Genomic DNA, 20,143 nt, shown 5'->3' with positions numbered 1-20,143 from the left:
TTGGGTTACATGATAGCTCAGGGGGAGTTGCGGATGGACCCAGCTAAGATCTCTGCTGTCACGGACTGGCCAGCCCCCTCCACCCGCAAACAACTGCAACGATTCCTGGGGTTTGCGAACTTCTACAGGAGGTTCATCAAGGACTACAGCCGCATTGCTGCGCCACTCACCGCTCTCACTATCATTCGAATGGAATGAAGGGGCCGATTCAGCGTTCAAAGAGTTGAAACATCGCTTTGCCTCGGCTCCCATTCTGATGCAGCCTGACCCCGACCGCCAGTTTGTCGTGGAGGTGGACGCATCCGACACTGGGGTAGGTGCGGTGTTGTCTCAACGTTCACCTGAAGATAACAAACTGCATCCCTGTGCTTTTCTTTCACGTAAACTTTCTCAGGCAGAGAGGAATTATGATGTTGGCAATCGTGAACTGCTCGCCGTCAAGCTGGCTCTCGAGGAGTGGCGGCATTGGTTGGAAGGGGCGGAACAACCCTTCATCATTTGGACGGATCATAAGAATCTTGCCTACATCCAGTCTGCGAAGCAGCTCAATCCCCGTCAAGCCAGGTGGGCACTATTTTTCGGTAGATTCAATTTTTCCCTGTCCTACCGTCCTGGGTCCCGCAACGTCAAGCCTGACGCCCTGTCTCGTGTTCATTCTGCTGTTGATACTGGTAGTAACCCTGAAACCATCTTGCCTCCTACCTGCAGTATTGCTGCCATTACATGTGACATCGAAGGGATTGTTAGACAGGCTCAACATCTACAAGCTGACCCTGGGAGCGGCCCTCCTAACCGGTTGTTTGTCCCTGAGTCTGTTCGCTCCCAGGTACTTCAATGGGCTCACTCGTCTCCCCTTACCTGTCACCCTGGAGTTACTCGGACCCTTGACTTTTTGAGACGGAAGTTCTGGTGGCCCAGGATGGAGGCGGACACCCGAGCCTTCATTGCTGCTTGTACGGTATGTGCACGAAGTAAGAACTCCACCCAGGCAAGCGCTGGTCATCTACGACCCCTGCCTATACCTAGCCGTCCCTGGTCCCACATTGCTTTGGATTTTGTCACTGGACTTCCCCCCTCGTCTGGAAAGACTGTCATTCTGACTGTAATTGATCGTTTTTCTAAGTTTGCTCATTTTTTGGCCCTACCTAAACTGCCCACTGCCATAGAAACTGCTGATATTTTGGTTAAATATGTGTTCCGCTCTCATGGTCTACCCACTGATATTGTCTCTGACAGGGGTCCCCAGTTTATCTCCCAGGTATGGAAAGCTTTCTGTAAAGCTTTGGGCATCACATCCAGCCTGTCCTCTGGATATCACCCCCAGACCAACGGGCAAGCCGAGAGAGCGAACCAGGAGATGGAGACAGCTCTCCGCTGTGTCACAGGGTCCAACCCTGGGTCATGGAGCTCCATGCTCCCCTGGGTGGAATATGCTCATAACACCTTGACTAACGCTTCCTCTGGTTTGTCTCCCTTTCTGTGTGCTCTGGGTTATCAACCTCCCCTGTTCCCTTCCCAAGAGAGGGAACTGGCGGTACCCTCGGTGCAGTCCCACATGCGCCGCTGCTTCAAGGTCTGGAGGAAGGCCAGGGTAGCTCTGTCCCGAGCTTCGTCGTACATGCAGAGGCAAGCCAACCGTCAACGGTCCCAGGCTCCCGGTTACTCTCCTGGGCAAGAGGTATGGCTTAAGTCACGTGATCTTCCATTAAAAGTGGAATCTAAGAAGATGGCGACGCGTTTTATAGGACCGTTTAAGATACTGTCTATTGTTAACCCATGTGCGGTTAAACTACAGCTTCCTGCCTCTCTACGGGTTCATTCCACTTTTCATGTGTCCCAGATTAAGCCTGTGTCTATTAGCCCTCTGTGCCCGCCCTCTCGTCCCCCTCCTCCGCCCAGGGTCGTGGATGGGGGTCCTGTCTACACTGTCCGGCAACTTCTGGATGTTCGCCGCAGAGGCCGTGGTTTCCAGTACCTGGTGGATTGGGAGGGTTATGGTCCTGAGGAACGTTCCTGGGTTCCCAGGAGCTTCATTGTGGATCCTGCTCTGGTCCGTGACTTTCATCGGTTGCATCCTGATAAACCCTGTCGGCCGCCGGGTGGCGCCCGTAGAGGGGGGGGTACTGTTAGGCCTACTGCTGCTAGGTAGCTCTCTCTCTCTGCTCTTCCCCTCCCCTCTGTCTGTTCTTTATTGCAGGAGTGAAGTCTGGTGTGCGGGAGTCAGGGTTCCAGCTGCAGCTCATTCACCATAATCACCTCAGCCTTAAATACCCGGTCAACCTTGCCACTCATCGTCAGATCATAGCCAAGATTTCCACGTTAGTCTCGCTGCTGACTCAAACCTGCTTGTTTGCCTTTCGTGTTTTTGGCCTGTTCAATTTATATCTTCTCCTGTGCTACAGCTATTCGGAACCCGACTCCTGCCTCCGCTTCACTCCTGCCACCATCATCCTGCTTTCCACTACTGGACGTCATTTGGATTCACCACGGACAGTACGGTACCACTCCTGCTCAGAACTCTGGAACTGTTTCCCACTCTGTAGACCTGGACCTGCTCTTCCCCTATTGTTGGAGACCTGAACAATTTAACTTTATAATAAACCTGTTAAACCTTCTCTGGCTCAGTGTTATGGTCTGCATTTGGGTTCAATTCAGTTTTAACCGTGACAGAACAGGTGAACGAGGCCTCTCCACTTCGCCGTTTAAACAAAATGGAATAAACGTATAAAAGTCCAAATCTACACAAAACCCGCAATCAATTAGTAAGCTTCCATCACATTTATATACATGGCATTTGATAACCTTTATTGCAAGGTTGGCACGGCAAGATGTCCAGACTAGTGCAACAGTAATTTTCGTTTTTTTGCATCCTGTTGCTCCCATCGTCAGCCAGGTAATATTTTTTTTTACTAAAGCAGTATATGAAATCTGATGTATTACCTACCACCATTTAGTTGTTTTGTGTTATTTAAGACAGTGGTTCCCAACCTGGGGTCTGGGGACCCCAGGTTGGGGGCGGCAAAGATCACAGGGGGGGCGCAAGTCTTTATCTGGGTTGAGGTAAAAAAATATTTGCACATGTTAAACAAATTATGATAATACACTAGAATATATAATGTATACAAAAGTCTGTATAAAAACTATATATTTTTGTTGCCTAAAATTGTAGGCAGGCTACTTGGTAGGCCAAACCAACGGGACCTCTTAACCTGGGACCCTGCTGTCATCAGGTCAGCAGCTAGCATCCCGCCACGGCATCACTATTTTATGAAAGAAACATGGCAGAGAAACGTAAAAGTGCTGATAACTCCTCTGTATCAAAAAAGAAAGGCTCTATCTCGAGAGTTACCTCAACTTCGGTTTCGGAGGGGGGGGCTCAGCTTTTCTTAGACATGAGTAGGGGGGGCGCTAAGGAAAAAAGGTTGGGAACCACTGATTTAAGATATTTATAAAATATCTGGTCATGCCAGATGTAATTATTCCACTCATATTTTAAACAATGCAATTACCCGTTTCAGCCACCAGGGGAGCAGTGCTCATGAATACAAAAGTTGGGTGACCCCCCTCCCCCACCCCCCAGACTAAAAAATGTTGGGTGACCCTTCCCTCAACAAAGACTAAAAAGACATGACCCTCCCCTATTTTCCTCCGGTGGTCCATTCCATAAATACAACGGTCCCCTAGCATACCGAACAATGGACTCCTTCTTTTGAAAGTAAATGGCTTCAGTATTTCATCAGATAGGCCTGCAATTAAATGTTCAGTCGACAACTCAACCCTGAAAATTAAAACATAATTACCAGGAAGAACATATCATGACAATATAATTTGACAAGGAGTGTATTTTTTCATTAATCCAGCATCATCAGATAGAGGTCTTACCTGATCAATTAACCTGGCAACAGGACATATGCCACTGCATCCCTGTTGAGAACTGTCAAGTTTCAGTGTTGGGCAAGTTACTTCCAAAATGTAATACATTATAGATTACTAGTTACTGTCATTTGAGTGTAATTAGTTATATTACAATATTACTGTCTCTGAATTGTAATGCGTTACACTACTTTTGCATTACTTTTGAGTTACTTTTACCAAAATAACAGGGGAAGTTTGATTTGGGAGCTAGCTTGTGAATCCACTTTAATACATCTTAGATTATTCATATTTTGTATAATTAATATAAATATGCAAAGTAACTAAAGCTATAAAAAATAGATAAGTAAAACGTATAATAGGCAATTAGGAGAAAATGAAAATACTCAATTAAAAGTATGGCATTGTTGTAAAATGTTTGTTTATAGCACTTGAATAAGAAATTCATGTTTAGTTTAAAACACTCTAAAGGAAATGTTCAATTATAGTGTGATTAAAACTCACTATTTACATTATTCCTTCGATTACAGATAAAAGTGTAAAATGTATTTATAAATCTTTGGTTAGCTGCCATTTTAACCAAATTATGACTGAAATCATTCATAAGCTAAAACCTAAAACTGTTTCAATGGACTATGTTTTTGTTTTACCTGTGAGAAATTCTTTTCGGAGAGATGTGTCCACTCCTGCCTGCCCAAAATAGGTAACTTTCAGAGTAGCAGTGGGTGAATGTTTTTTCTGACGTTGCCACTGCAGAAGGCCTCTCTTCAGAATGTTTGTTCTTGAGATATGGAAGTGGCAATTTTATTTGTACAGCACCTTTCATTACATGTAAACCCAAACTGTTTGTACCTGGATCCAGATTGTTTTTCTTAAACAGATGTGTGACAACAGCACGCTTGAGAGAAGCAGGGGAAATGCCAGTCTCCAGGGAGCTATTAATAATATTTTCTATGGTATTTATGACGCAACGAAAGGCTGATTTAAACATGTTGGTAGGGATGGAATCAAGTGCAAGACTTTAGGTGCTGAATTACTTCCTCTAGATCAGGGGTCTTCAGCATTTTTTGAGCCATGGACTCCTTAACTTAAACCGAGACGGAGCAGGGACCCCATACTACATACACATTGTGTAAAATTAAAGGGTAACTACCATTTTTTTCAACCTAATTACAAGTGCCTACCCATGTGAAGTGATTCCTTCCGAGTGAACACAGTGAATTTGACTGCAGTAGATGTGAAAGAAATGCATAAAAGTTTTGCTATTTCAGCTCTGTTTAGTTCCGGTGTTGAGATGGCAAGACGAGTGCTTAGGGACTGTCTACAAACTACAACACCGAAAAGAGATACAGAGTAGGCACTTGTAATGACATTTCGAACATGTTAAGAGGCTAAAAGCACTTTTGAAACTTACCCGGTTTCAGCCTCCTGGATGCTAACGCTAGCAGGAGGATAACACGGTGTAGGCAACACCGATTGTTTTCGTTTTTCTCTGACAGCACTCCAAATTTAAAGAGTTCTTGCCCTATTATCGCCCTTACAATGCCTGTCTGTCAAACTGTATGGGAAGGCAAAAACACATCCGATAATCTCTCACTTAAATGTTGTTTGGACCAAAGTGGCCTGGCTGTTTGAACTAGATCTATATCTAAATACTTCATCAAGTATTTGACGAAATCCAAAGTTATGTATTGCTAGATCGCCCCTTTTTTGGAGGGATTGGTTGGAAAAGAGAATTGTCACACTGGAGGATCTGTATTTCGGAGGCATATTGAAATCCTTTGAGGATGTGTACAGCAATTTGTAATCACCAGGTCTTAATTTTTTAGATATTTGCTATGCCATTTGTTAGTGGGGGACTTTTGAATCCAGATCTTCAGCCCTGACGGTACCTGAATGTTTAAATAAGGTGTTGTTGAAATATGGAAAAGGTCATGAGGCTTCTGGGTATTATTCCATGCTTATGCAGAACCTGTGGGATGGAGCCTGGTCAGCCCTCAAAAAGACATGGTAAAGGGATCTGAGTATTACACTGGATGATGAGGAGTGGGACAGAATTTATAGGAATTTTAAAACTATGTCACACGATGTGAGGGTGCGCCTCATCTAGTTCAAGAGTATGCATCGCTTCTATTGGACTCCCTCCAGATTGTTTAGACTTGGTTTGAACGACACACCAAATTGTTGGAAATGTAAGACAGAGGATGGCCAATTACTTCATGTCCTATGGTCCTGTGATAAGGTCCAGGAATTTTGGACCGGGATACATGTTACTGTTACTAGATATCTGCACAATAAATCCGCAGGAAAGTTCTTCTGGTCTTCTGTCGTTATACTGATGTCTTGATAAATACAGAAAACAATAAGGATTTAAACCTGACAACCTGTGATCTATATTTGAACATTTATTTTCTATTTATTTAAAGTGAAGAAAAAAAATGGCCAAAAAATGCCCCAAAAATAATCTATAAAAAATAAAAAAACATTCTGGAATATTTGTGTCTTTGCCCTTTGAGACTGTGAGGATTGTATGAAAAAAACAAAAACGAAATCTGATTTGATTATTGTGGTGCTATAGTGCTTTCAAAATATATTGGATATGGTGATCAATTGAGCAAACAAACCCAACCCAAAGCTTAAAATTCTAGTTCTGTCACATTGTGAAATGCTGAGAATGTAGCAGGTTGTGTTGTCAGTGTATTGTGGGAGGGTGAGATGAAGCTGATTCGAGGTTGATTGCCTTTAAAAACATGGAACAGCGTACAGCGTGGTGAGAGACAAGTTATCAAGACTACAGGTAAGACTTTGAAATTACAGTTACTGTAATTACAGTTACTGTAATTTCACTTAGCATTTGTGTTTTCCTTTTTAATTTCTTCAAACTAATCTCTGCCCATAGGCCATATTTTCTCTGCATGTTTGGCAAGAGGTATCTACACTCTTTATCCCCTCTGAACAAGCTATTTTAAGTTTCTAAAACTGGCATATTTGCTCAATGTGTTGCTAATGTTTGATGTTTTGTTTGTTGTATTGTGATAGCCTGTTGCATATGGCAGGGAGTCGAAGCTTTAATTGCATTGCAAAGATTTGTAATCATCTGTATACCAGGTACTCCCTGTAAACGTATTTGCCTGATAGCATTTTTAATAGGCTGTCCTGTTGTAGTTGAAATGTGATTATAAAACTCAATGGAACAGTTTCCTGAGGACACTATATAGGACTCTATAGGAAAAATGTTTGATGAGGAAAAGGCACATGAAGATCATTTGCAATGGTGTGAACATAATAAAAAGAAAACAATACCAGAAAGTAGTTTAATGGGCTTTCCTTGAATTTAAAAATAATTGAAATGTTATAAACAAAATGGGGAATATATATGTATATATATATATACCATATTTTTTCTCACCGCATTAATAACAACATTTAAATCACAAGATCTTTTTAGGTATCCTTTTTTGCTACATAAAATATTTTGATTATAAATGAATTCTTGTTTTATGTCATTAAACTACATGTATCCTCTCTTAACCTTTATTTGCTAATGTTTCTGTCTTCTTATGTTTCTATTTTGTTATGTTAATGGTTAGTCTCTAATACTTGATAATTCTTACTTTAGGGAATACCTCTGGTATCCAATACATCACATTTGTTTCTGATTTTTGTTTAAGCCATAGCCTCCTTTTGATTATTTAAATTCAATTAAATCCTATGGGATTATTTTCTTTTTCTGTCCTTAAAATGAAATGCTACTTTCATAGCAAATATTAGCATGAATTTAAATGTATATGGGAACTGAGAGAGTATGAAGGTCTGTTTAAAAAAAAAAGATTCATGATAACTTCACAGTTGCAAAAAAACCCAATTTCAACACGTCATTTGTTTCTTATGATGAAACAAACGGTTTGTCACATCAAACTCAACCATATGGACTTTCTTTCTCAATCTCAGTTTACAGATGTGCAGACTGAGAGCATGAACACTTTCAATTTTTAAAATTAGGACCTACAAAATAAAGCTTTTTAAGAGGCAAGGATTGGTAACACGTGAAAAAGATTTGGCATATGCTAACTGGTACAATGGACATTGAAATGGACAGAGGGTCTGAAACAAATAGGTCAAGTTGAATGAAGTGTACATACCATAAATATCCATGTTTGGAATGATTAGAGATAACAAAGTGAATGGAATAACAGTCCAAACAAATACAGCTGTTCTCAGACTAAATTTTCCCACTTTTTTTCTTTGAAGATGATAAAACTTATCTCTGGCTGCTGGGAACTCTGGCAACATGGCTTTTCTACATTTTGCCATGTTGCACTATCCTCTTTGTAGTGTCTTCATAGTTGGTCTAGATGCATTTGTTGTTTTACTGTTCCACTTTAGGTATTTATTTATTTAATCTGTTTCATATGAGGGTTGAAATTAGATGTTATGCTGGCCTATTTCTTTGCACATTTCCTTATTTTGACCAACATATTAAAATAATTTTGTATGCGTGTGTCTCCCAGAGGTTCCAAACTATTAAATCTCTCATGAAGCATATCCTGTGTGACATTGAGAGTGTATTGTTGATAGAGCTGTTTTATCTCTGCCTTCCTACAAACCCACCACTGTCTCAGAGATTTAAAATCTTGTATTCTGCTCCTAAAACCCCATCTGAGTCTGGCAGACAACATAACAACACCCTAAAATTAGCATCACACTGGTAAAAAGTTCTTTTAGAAAAGGTTGTAGGGTGTAAATAAAATAAAATAAGGACAAATAAATTATAGTCCTAAATGATTTGACAAGAGTAAGCAAGTAATATAATGGGGGCTAATAGTGATCCTTAAATTATCCCACTTATACCAGCTAAAATATCAAACTGCCAATTATTGACTGAGAAAGTGGAATATGATAGATTAAAAACCAGTCTGGGATTGTGCTTTCAATACCATTTTCTTTCTGAAAACGTCCCACTGTGGAGTAAATTACTGCGGTAGCGTGTCTCGAAAGACCCTCACAAGACACATGATTCATTGCTGTGTAAATCCATGTCCCCAGATTTAAATGTTGCTGTTCCTCCTTCACAGCCTCCTGTGAAGCCATGGCCTCCAGTTGTCCCCTCCTGTTGTTGGTCCTGTGCAGTCTGACTGTGGCTGAAGCCCAGCTAAAGGTGTTTAACATGCGGGCAAGCAATCTTCACTCCAGCAACCTGGGGTCCCCAGACGGCTATGTCAAGGGTTTCTGCGGCTCCGCCAAGCTGGGTAAAACATCTGTTCGCAACAACAACCCAAACCCCTGGTGGGAAGAGGTGTTCACCCACTTCAAGGCCAAGGAGAATAACGTACTGAAGCTTGAGGTTCTTGACAGTGATTTAATCTTCGATGACCTGCTGGGAGTCTGCCAGCGTCAGATCAAGCTGGGAACCCATGAGCATGACTGCTTCCTGGAGAAAGGTGGCACGCTCCATTATACCTACACCCTCGGCTGAGACAGTCATTAGGCATGTATAAATGTATCTGACGTTAAGTCTTTACATGCAGCTTCCAATTCTCTCAGACTGGCTGCAAGGAACATTTTCATCCTAATAGACTAGCTGTGAGTGCTAAGGTACTCTGTCCCAAATCTATGATTCATCATTTAGGATTAGACCAGTAAAATAGTTACTCAAACTCAAAATTTAATCAATAAACCTTGTTCTGGTGACTTTGTCACACTAAACCAGTGGCTATTTTACCCTGTTTCCAAGGTTGTCAAAAGCAAATAAACTGTACTGCAACAACCAAACGTGTGTTCTCAGTCATTTAGCATACTATTCTTGTGGGTGTGAGACATTAATAACTATCTTACCTATTCTATTTGAAAATAGTTTACTTCCTTCTAAGGCTGACAGAGAGCTTAGTGTAAAAAAAAATCTACATGAGCATGGGCACCAGAGCCATTATATGAGGGATGAAGCCACCTGTCGATTAGTCTTCTTGTTTTTGTTACAAAGTCTCTTTATTGACTGTACAATATGAAGTTTGACTGCTCGTTTCCCAAGAAAATAGCACACAAAGCATGCCATGTCATGTTTTGATTACAACTTCTTATTATACATTATTTACAAAGTTTATATTTTTAGGACTTTATTGTTAAAATACTCTGTGATAAGACATAGTTTGGAGAACATACAATTGGTTTGTGGATTCTGAAAGCTGAAGATCTAATGTTTTTTAAAACTGGATAACATTCATATCTTCTATAAATAGATGATAATGAAAAAGCAACTTTCTTAACTACAATGTGGGTTGCCCCCGCTACCTGGGGCTCTCTGGTTCATAAACAGAAATTGCAAATGCATGTAAGTATAAAGAGATCCTCAAGTTTAAATACATGACTGGTTATTATTAAAGATGGCCCTTTATTATCAGAATACATTTCTGTACTTTTAGCTTTTTAATAGCTTAAAATATGCAGTCTGGGGCTGACCACTTCCTGTGGATGAAATTACAAAATGTATCCTTAATTTTTGTCATGATGCTAGTATAGCCAGATAAAATATCAAACACCTAAAAGGCACCAGAATGCTGCCATTAACCACTTATGGTTAATGGCACCTGACAGTACCCCTTTAATAGATTGAATTTACTCACATACTTTACAGCACCAACTTCAATCAGTCAATACAGCCTTCAACACGAGGCAATCAATAGGAATCAGGCTTTGTTACAGCATTTAACATTGTGAAAATCTGTACGTGGTAAATTATCTGATTTTTTTAGACAATATTGGAATATATTTAAATATTTGTGTCTTTGCCCTTTGAGACTGTGAGGATTTTATGAAAAAAAATATATATATATTTTATTTATATTATTGTGGTCCTATAGTGCTTTCAAAATATATTGGATATGGTGATCAATTGAGCAAACAAACCCAACCCAAAGCTTAAAATTCTAGTTCTGTCACATTGTGAAATGCTGAGAATGTAGCAGGTTGTGTTGTCAGTGTATTGTGGGAGGGTGAGATGAAGCTGATTCGAGGTTGATGGCCTTTAAAAACATGGAACAGCGTACAGCGTGGTGAGAGACAAGTTATCAAGACTACAGGTAAGACTTTGAAATTACAGTTACTGTAATTTTGCTTAGCATTTGTGTTTTCCTTTTTAATTTCTTCAAACTAATCTGTGCCCATAGGCCATTTTTTCTCTGCATGTTTGGCAAGCGGTATCTACACTCTTTATCCCCTCTGAACAAGCTATTTTAAGTTTCTAAAACTGGCATATTTGCTCAATGTGTTGCTAATGTTTAATGTTTTGTTTGTTGTATTGTGATAGCCTGTTGCACATGGCAGGGAGTCGAAGCTTTAATTGCATTGCAAATATTTGTAATCATCTGTATACCAGGTACTCCCTGTAAACTTCTTTGCCTGATGGCATTTTTAATAGGCTGTCCTGTTGTAGTTGAAATGTGATTATAAAACTCAATGGAACAGTTTTCTGAGGACACTATATAGGACTCTATAGGAAATATGTGAAAACAGTTTGATGGGGAAAAGGCACATGAAGATCATTTGCAATGGTGTGAACATAATAAAAAGAAAAAAATACTGGAAAGTAGTTTAATGGGCTTTCCTTGAATTGAAAAATAATTGAAATGTTATAAACAAAATGGGAAATATATATATATATATTTTTTTTTTTTTGCTACATAAAATATTTTGATTATTAATGAATTCTTGTTTTATGTCATTTAACTACATGTATCCTCTATTCGTAACCTTTATTTGCTAATGTTTCTGTCTTCTTATGTTTCTATTTTGCTATGTTAATGGTTAGTCTCTAATACTTGATAATTCTTACTTTAGGGTATACCTCTGGTATCCAATATATCACATTTGTTTCTGATTTTTGTTTAAGCCATAGCCTCCTTTTGATTATTTAAATTCAATTAAATCCTATGGGATTATTTTCTTTTTCTGTCCTTAAAATGAAATGCTACTTTCATAGCAAATGTTATCGTGAATTTAAATGTATGTGGGGACTGAGAAAGTATGAAGGTCTGTTTAAAAAAAAAAGATTTATGATAACTTCACAGTTGCAAAAAAAAACTGTTTCAACACATCATTTCTTTCTTATGATGAAACAAACGGCTTGTCACCCCATCAAACTCAACCATATGGACTTTCTCTCGCAATCTCAGTTTACAGATGTGCAGACTGAGAGCATGAACACTTTACATTTTTAGAATTAGGACTTACAAAATAATGCTTTCTAAGAGGCATTGATTGGTAACACGTGAAAAAGATTTGGCATAAGCTTACTGGTACAATAATGGACATTGAAATGGACAGAGGGTCTGAAACAAATAGGTCAAGTTGAAGGAAGTGTATGTTTGCAATGATTAGAGATAACAAAGTGAATGGAATAACAGTCCAAACAAATACAGCTGTTATCAGACTAAATTTTTCCACTTTCTTTACTTTGAAGATGATAAAACTTATCTCTGGCTACTGGGAACTCAGTGAGTTTATATGCAATGTGTATGATCTGACTGAGCTGCTTTTTTTAGGATTTTTTTTTAGGAATCATGGCAACATGGCTTTTCTACATTTTGCCATGTTGCACTATCCTCTTTGTAGTGTCTTCATAGTTGGTCTAGATAACTTGTTCCCCCTTAAGTATTCATGATTTTATATACTGTATGTGTATTGGATCTGTTTCATATGAGGGTTGAAATTAGATGTTATACTGGCCTATTTCTTTGCACATTTCCTTATTTTGACCAACATATTAAAATAATTTTTTATGCGTGTCGTGTGTCTCCCAGAGGTTCCAAACTATTAAATCTCTCATGAAGCATATTCTGTGTGACATTGAGAGTGTATTGTTGATAGAGCTGTTTTATCTCTGCCTTCCTACAATCCCACCACTGTCTCCGAGATTTAAAATCTTGTTTTCTGTCCTAAAACCCTGTCTGAGTCTGGCAGACAACATAAAAACCTAAAAACACCCTAAAATTAGCATCACACTGGTAAAAAGTTTTTTTAGAAGAGGTTGTAGGGTGTAAATAAAATAAAATAAGATAAAATAATTTACAGTCCTAAATGATTTGACAACAGTAAGCAAGTAATATAATGGGGCCTAATAGTGATCCTTAAATTATCCCACTTATGCCAGCTAAGATATCAAACTGCCAATTATTGACTGAAAAAGTGGAATCTGATAGATTATAAACCAGTCTGGGATTGTGCTTTCAATACCAATTTCTTTCTGAAAACTACCCACTGTGGAGTAAATTACTGCAGTAGACACATGATTCATTGCTGTGTAAATCCATGTCCCCAGATTAAAATGTTGCTGTTCCTCCTTCACAGCCTCCTGTGAAGCCATGGCCTCCAGTTGTCCCCTCCTGTTGTTGGTCCTGTGCAGTCTGACTGTGGCTGAAGCCCAGCTAAAGGTGTTTAACATGCGGGCAAGCAATCTTCACTCCAGCATCCTGGGAACCGCAGACAGCTATGTCAAGGGTTTCTGCGGATCTGCCACTCTGGGTAAAACATCTGTTCGCAACGACAACCCAAACCCCTGGTGGGAAGAGGTGTTCACCCACTTCCAGGCCAAGGAGAATAACGTACTAAGGCTTGAGGTTCATGACAGTGATTTAATCTTCGATGACCTGCTGGGAGTCTGCCAGCGTCAGATCAAGCTGGGAACCCATGAGCATGACTGCTTCCTGGAGAAAGGTGGCACGCTCCATTATACCTACACCCTCGGCTGAGACAGTCATTAGGCATGTATAAATGTATCTGACGTTAAGTCTTTACATGCAGCTTCCAATTCTCTCAGACTGGCTGCGAGGAACGTTTTCATCCTAATAGACTAGCTGTGAGTGCTAAGGTTCTCTGTCCCAAATCTATGATTCGTCATTCAGGATTAGACCAGTAAAATAGTTACTCAAACTCAAAATTTTATCAATAAACCTTGTTCTGGTGACTTTGTCACACTAAACCAGTGGCTATTTTACCCTGTTTCCAAGGTTGTCAAAAGCAAATAAACTGTACTGCAACAACCAAACGTGTGTTCTCAGTCATTTAGCATACTATTCTTGTGGGTGTGAGACATTAATAATCATCTTACCTGTATTCTATTTGAAAATAGTTTACTTCCTTCTAAGGCTGACAGAGAGCTTAGTGTAAAAAAAATCAACATGAGCATGGGCACCAGAGCCATTATATGAGGGATGAAGCCACGTGTTGATTACAGTCTTCTTGTTTTTGTTACAAAGTCTCTTTATTGACTGTAAAATATGAAGTTTGACTGCTCGTTTTCCAAGAAAATAGCACACCAAGCATGCCATGTCATGTTTTGATTACAACTTCTTATTATATTTACAAAGTTTATATTTTTAGGACTTTACTGTTAAAATACTCTGTGATAAGACAGTTTTGAGAACAGCCAATTGGTTTGTGAATTTTGAAAGCTGAAAATCTAATGTTTTTTAAAACTGGATAACATTCATATCTTCTATAAATAGATGATAATGAAAAAGCAACTTTCTTAACTACAACGTGGGTTGCCCCCTCTACCTGGGGCTCTCTGGGTCATAAACAGAAATTGCAAATGCATGTAAGCATAAAGAGATCCTCAAGTTTAAATACACGACTGGTTATTATTAAAGATGGCCCTTTATTATCAGAATACATTTTTGTACTTTTAGCTTTTTAATAGCTTAAAATATGTGGTCTGGGGCCGACCACTTCCTCTGGATGAAATTACAAAATGTATCCTTAATTTTTGTCATGATGCTAGTATAGCCAGATAAAAGTATCAAACACCTAAAAGGCACCAGAATACCTGACAGTACCCCTTTAATAGATTGAATTTACTCACATACTTTACAGCACCAACTTCAATCAGTCAATACAGTCCTCAACACGAGGCAATGGCTAGGAATCAGGCTTTGTTACTGCATTTAACATTGTGAAAATCTATACATCGTGGTAAATTATCAGATTTTTTCGACACGCAAACATGGAGAAGCTTTACTAGAAGAAGAGGGTACAGCGATGTGGTTATCAAACACGTACTTAACTTCACTTTAAAATGTTATTTTAAACACACACACACTGAACAAAAGTAACTCACTCTTGTGCCATCAATTTAAGGAAATAAAATAAAATGTTAAACATTACAAATCATTTTGATAAACAATTGTCTTTACAATTAATAGTTTTAATATGTTTCCTATAGTGATTTACGTTTGCAAGAAAATGTGTACATCATTAAGATGTTGAATTAAAAGCTTCACAAATAGCTCAGCAAGTTAAGATGTTGAATTAAAGGACCAAAACATTGTAATTACAAATTGCATACATTAACGATCATCAATAATCATCAATAATCATCAATCGTCATATATAGTCATCAAGGCATTGATATGTCTGAATCAAAATGATTGATGTCAGGATGTTGGTGAATTATAAGCTGTATTTCAGTATCTGTATATTGGTCTCGAGAAGACATTTCATTGGCAGTAGAAGGTGAGGACGTTTTCATGGTTTCCTCTGACCATCAGGACTGGGGGTCTCAAATCGCGTGACAAGGCGTCCAGCCACAACAGGTAGAGAGTATTGGGACACACTCCTCTCCTCCCCACCGGCATGGTGCTGTCAGGAGACATACAGAGTCACAGCAAAGGAGGTTTAATAAGGTGAACAGTTTGTGTTTGACTACTTATAATTAGTTCAAAGCATCCATAAATAAAAAAGAGCCATTGACTCAGTGGTGCAGTTAGCATGCCATGTTCTTACAAGGCCACTCCTTTTACTCTGCATTGTCTACCTTCTAATAAAGTAGCACTATCATGACCTAAAAAAGAAGAATTACTGTACTCACATAATAATGAGAGCAGCGTCTCTGGAGTAATCCTGCAGAACCTCATTTAGACGAATCTGACGGAGAGACTGAATCACACAGAGAAAGTTTATAATTTTAGTCATGGAACACGTGGAAAAAAGTTTGGATTGTTTCTTCCTCCGAAATTATATATGTGCTATATCCAAATGTGTGATTCAGGTTGCGTCAGTGTGTGTTTCTGTGTGTGAGACCTTGGCCTGGTTCCTCTCTAAATCCTGGTCAGTGATCATCCACGGCTCCTCCTGCTGTCTTGGTGGTTCTGAATCAGAGTCCTGTTTGGGACTTGTATCTAGCCTGAAGCGACCCACTGTATTCTCAAAATGGCGAACACTGAAGCATACAGAGACAAACAGGAATCATAGGTAATTGCAGAAAGTAAGTATGGATGAATTCATTCATTCATTGCTTCTTTTTTTAAATGTATCTGGCAACCTTAATGTTGAGGTTTTCACCACTGTTATTTACAGCAGCACACTGTATGTTGAAGCAACATATGGACAATTCCATGAAAGCTGGTGGGCATATATGCCTTAGATTTAGTTTTTTTTTGTTGCTGTAAAGCATATTAAGGATCTGATGCATCATTAAACCTATATCTCTATAATATCACGACAACTATGAGAAGGATGAAGGAGGCTTGGGTTAAAATACAATACAGCAACAGGATTTTTAGTGATAGCAATGACTAATGGGTTTCACAGTTCAACATCATGGGATGTTCATGCTCTCCAAGTACTATCTGTTTTTTTCCCCTTAAATTAAAGCACTCTGAATGCATGCAAGTGCAAATCAAGTGTAAACATGGCCTTATTAACCTGCAAGCGGGCCCTGTGGCAAAAATGAGCTACTGGGTCCCAATTAACCCCCTCTTTCCTCTTTGCATAATCCCCCATATGTATCATGTAAGCACAAAACTGATATAATGAAAGTTAAAACAAGATCTGACACAGGGAACCTTTTCACAAAAGGGCCTCAAGAACAGGTAAGAAAAGCAGAACTCTTTGATCAGTCAGTTGATATTGTGCTTTAGTGGTGCATATTCCCAAACATATTTTCAATTAAAGTAGCACAAACCAATTAAGACACAGTGAGCCTGGACCTTTCCTGATCCTTTTCTATCGAGCCTTTATTTAATCAGTGTTAATCAGTCTTTTCCCCTTGTGTCTTGGTTCGGGAGCCTGGAGCTTTTCCGTTCTGGCTGTTATGTGTAGAACCAAGCGCTACAGAATTAGTTTTGTACCTGCAGTGATTGTGTTATTGAATACATTTGGGACGAGGGCACTTGTCATGGCCATACTATGTTCCATTTCTGTCGCCTGTTTTGCATTGAGGTCTGTTTGACAGTGTTTGTTCTGATGTTTTACGAATTCATCAGGTTGTGATGTACTCTTGACTAATGTTGTGTTGTTTGTTTCCTTGGATTGATATACCCTGTCTGCACAGCAAATCTACCCATGGTTACTAACAGTGTTGGGCAAGTTACTTCCAAAATGTAATACATTATAGATTACTAGTTACTGTCATTTGAGAGTAATTAGTTATATTACAATATTACTGTCTCTGAATTGTAATGCGTTACACTACTTTTGCATTACTTTTGAGTTACTTTTACCAAAATAACAGGGGAAGTTTGATTTGGCAGCTAGCTTGTGAATCCACTTTAATACATCATAGATTATTCATATTTTGTATAATTAATATAAATATGCAAAGTAACTAAAGCTATAAAAAATAGATAAGTAAAACGTATAATAGGCAATTAGGAGAAAATGAAAATACTCAATAAAAAGTACGGCACTGTTGTAAAATGTTTGTTTATAGCACTTGAATAAGAAATTCATGTTGTTTAGTCTAAAACACTCTAAAGGAAATGTTCAATTATAGTGTGATTAAAACTCACTATTTACATTATTTACAGTACTTGATTTACAGCTGACTTGTGAAAAGGTAGCCTACACAACCTTATTTAACAGTAATTTAGTTTTACTGCGAACTGTCACAGGAAGTGCTTTTTATTTTGAAGTAAGCTACACGGAAGTTGTCTGTTGTGTAGCCTACTCTTGCTAGCTTACTGAGATGCAACATGTCCGTCAGGCTCAAGTTGTTCACTTTCTTGTTTGTAAAACTGCAACATATTGAACAGTAAATGGTCACAGTAAAAGACAAGCGTTTTTGGTCGTCATTCGAAGCCATTCCACTACAGGCATAGTTACTCTCTACGGCTGATAAAATGCAATGATATTTACGTGTAGCAAGCCTCAACATTAATTCCCGACATGTTTATATCTGTCAGCCGCTGACGTACCGTCACCTGTTGGGACATAGATGCTGTCCGTACCGTCTCTGGTTCTGGCTCTGACCACGGGAACAGAAACAGGACAGCTCACTTCAACGCAGTGTAATAACTCCTGAAAATAATACCCATCTCGCAAATGTATCTGTCTCTGCAGTCATCTCAATCATTGAATACAGCGACAGGAAAATAATACGTTTTTTTTTTTTCCTGCGGTGTTGGTGAATTCTTAAAAAAAACGCACCACTAAATGTTGCGTTAAAATGCGTTGTAACTCGCGTTACTGAGACTGTAACGAGTATAATATTACCGAAATTTAATTAGTAATGCGTTATATTACTGCGTTACAGCAAAAAGGAATACATTACTGTAATTGCGTTACTTTTGTAACGCGTTACTCCCAACACTGGTTACTAATAAAGAAACGTAACGTAAACTAAATTAACCTTTGCGGGCCCCTGGCATTCTGGGCTTTTGCCCAGTTGGTAAACCAATTGCATGATGACAGATTTTTTCTCATGTTCTTTGTGTTATATTTTAGTCTCATAGACAAGCTTTGGCAGTCTTACTTGTCAGGCTTGGGGTTCTGGTAGATGTCAGTAAGCACTTCAACGTCATGGAAACCAAGACGGAACTTCTTGATCAGTGCCAACACCCTAAAAAGAGAATGTAAGTCTGTAATGTACAATAACATTTTTAATTTTGTCACAGAATCTCATACTTGTAAACCACAGCAATAGTCATTTAATCATGACTGACATTTTGGCCCAATCCCAATACACCTCTTGCCCCTACCACTTAGCCCTACCACTCTGTTTTGTGCATTCACATGTAGGGGTAGTGGTGTCCCAATTCTTGTTGTGATAAAGTTGTAGGGCAAAGTGGTATGGCTATGAGGCCCTCCAAATTGAGGTTTTTCAGAGGCACAAAAGTTAGTATTTTCTTAGTTTTCTTAGATTTAAAAAGTTATGATAACCATCGTATAATGTTGTTTAAATGTATTATACACACTGCTGTCTGGGTCAGACTTAAAGGTGCAGTACTTATAAAACTAACTTTCTGTCATATTTGCTGAAACTGACCCTATGTTCCAGTAGAACTACATGAAGCAGGTAATTAAAAAAAAAAAAAATCTGGCTCCTCTGGCACCACCTACAGCCTGTAGTGTGATTTGCAAAAAATCCACAGCTGCCTGTTCAGATGCACCAATCAGGGCCAGGGGGGGTGTCTAACTGCGTGTCAATCACTGCTCATGCACACGCATTCATTCTCCCTTGTGGGGGGAGGGGCTTAGGAGACTGTTTTGGGCTTGGGCGAAAAAGGGGGGGGGGGGAGTGAGAAGTTGTCAATGTTAAAATTTTTTGGCTAAGTCCTGGATCTTCACAATCCTACCAGATACACATTCTACTCACAAAATTAATCACAATTAATATATGACGCATTATTATTTATTATCCAGCATTATACTAGAGTTGAAAATGTCCACCTTGAAGTACATTGTGCTGACAATGCCTCTTTTAACTTTAACTAAACATTTGAAAGCAGAACTTGTACTGTGCGGTCACAGGTGGTTTTACCATATGGCATTGGTAAAGTACCTCGTGAATGTGTGTTTTTATATAATTTGTTTTTTATAAAACTCAGGCGTGGTTCGGTTTGTTTGTTTTTTTTCAACAGGGAGAACAGACCTGTTACGTTGACAAGGGGCATGCATTTTGGTCATTTTGCTAACAAGGGGGATGGTATCTAACTTTGCACAGCAGCAGGATTCTCATGATATCACATGAAAATCCATCTCGTAAGGCGTAGAGGTAATGTGTTTGAGTTTGAACTACCAGCTTACTAAACCAATCAGCACTTGGTGAGGAGGTAACAGGCGTGGTTTAAGTGTGTATGACGGCTGCACTGTTCAAAACAACACTGGCGGAAGTGATAGACAGATGGTTTTTGTAATCACCTGCCAGGTAGTTTCTGCCCTTTTCAAAACAGTTTCCAATGAAGGCTCAGGGTCTCAGATGGTTTCAGATGGTTTGTTACACAGAACCATCTGAACCATCTGAGACCCTGAAAACCGACCACATCGCCACAAGTCGTTT

At 39.1% G+C, this 20,143-nt stretch overlaps 3 protein-coding genes across 3 annotated transcripts in view; 2 read left to right on the top strand and 1 right to left on the bottom strand.

Annotated features, from left to right (window-relative positions):
* The first annotated feature begins 6,557 nt into the window (after positions 1 to 6,557).
* LOC116048691 (perforin-1-like) lies at positions 6,558 to 9,645 on the top strand. Its single transcript, XM_036003771.1, has 2 exons — positions 6,558 to 6,670; positions 8,949 to 9,645. The coding sequence occupies exon 2, from the start codon at positions 8,963 to 8,965 to the stop codon at positions 9,347 to 9,349; it is 387 nt and encodes a 128-aa protein (XP_035859664.1). The 5' UTR covers positions 6,558 to 6,670; positions 8,949 to 8,962; the 3' UTR covers positions 9,350 to 9,645.
* A 1,194-nt stretch (positions 9,646 to 10,839) lies between these two features.
* LOC116048692 (perforin-1-like) lies at positions 10,840 to 13,912 on the top strand. Its single transcript, XM_031297888.2, has 2 exons — positions 10,840 to 10,949; positions 13,216 to 13,912. The coding sequence occupies exon 2, from the start codon at positions 13,230 to 13,232 to the stop codon at positions 13,614 to 13,616; it is 387 nt and encodes a 128-aa protein (XP_031153748.1). The 5' UTR covers positions 10,840 to 10,949; positions 13,216 to 13,229; the 3' UTR covers positions 13,617 to 13,912.
* Positions 13,913 to 14,664: 752 nt separating this feature from the next.
* slc12a3 (solute carrier family 12 member 3) overlaps positions 14,665 to 20,143 on the bottom strand; it is a 38,188-nt gene continuing 32,709 nt past the window's right edge. The window contains exons 23-26 of the mRNA XM_031297871.2: positions 18,617 to 18,703; positions 15,946 to 16,084; positions 15,734 to 15,801; positions 14,665 to 15,504 (exon numbers count right to left, since the gene is read on the bottom strand). Of these exons, the coding sequence (XP_031153731.1) occupies positions 15,363 to 15,504; positions 15,734 to 15,801; positions 15,946 to 16,084; positions 18,617 to 18,703 (436 nt within the window). The 3' untranslated portion in view covers positions 14,665 to 15,362. The remainder of the gene's footprint in view (positions 15,505 to 15,733; positions 15,802 to 15,945; positions 16,085 to 18,616; positions 18,704 to 20,143) is intronic.

This window comes from Sander lucioperca, chromosome 7 (assembly GCF_008315115.2).
Source record: "Sander lucioperca isolate FBNREF2018 chromosome 7, SLUC_FBN_1.2, whole genome shotgun sequence".
Classification (NCBI taxonomy): domain Eukaryota; kingdom Metazoa; phylum Chordata; class Actinopteri; order Perciformes; family Percidae; genus Sander; species Sander lucioperca.
Note: the sequence above shows the minus strand (reverse complement) of the source record. Positions and strands in the feature narration are given on the sequence as shown.

What these genes read in the sequence shown, in the direction of transcription:
- LOC116048692 (XM_031297888.2), top strand. Translation starts at nt 13,230, where the DNA reads ATGGCCTCCAGTTGTCCCCTCCTGTTGTTGGTCCTGTGCAGTCTGACT.
- LOC116048691 (XM_036003771.1), top strand. Translation starts at nt 8,963, where the DNA reads ATGGCCTCCAGTTGTCCCCTCCTGTTGTTGGTCCTGTGCAGTCTGACT.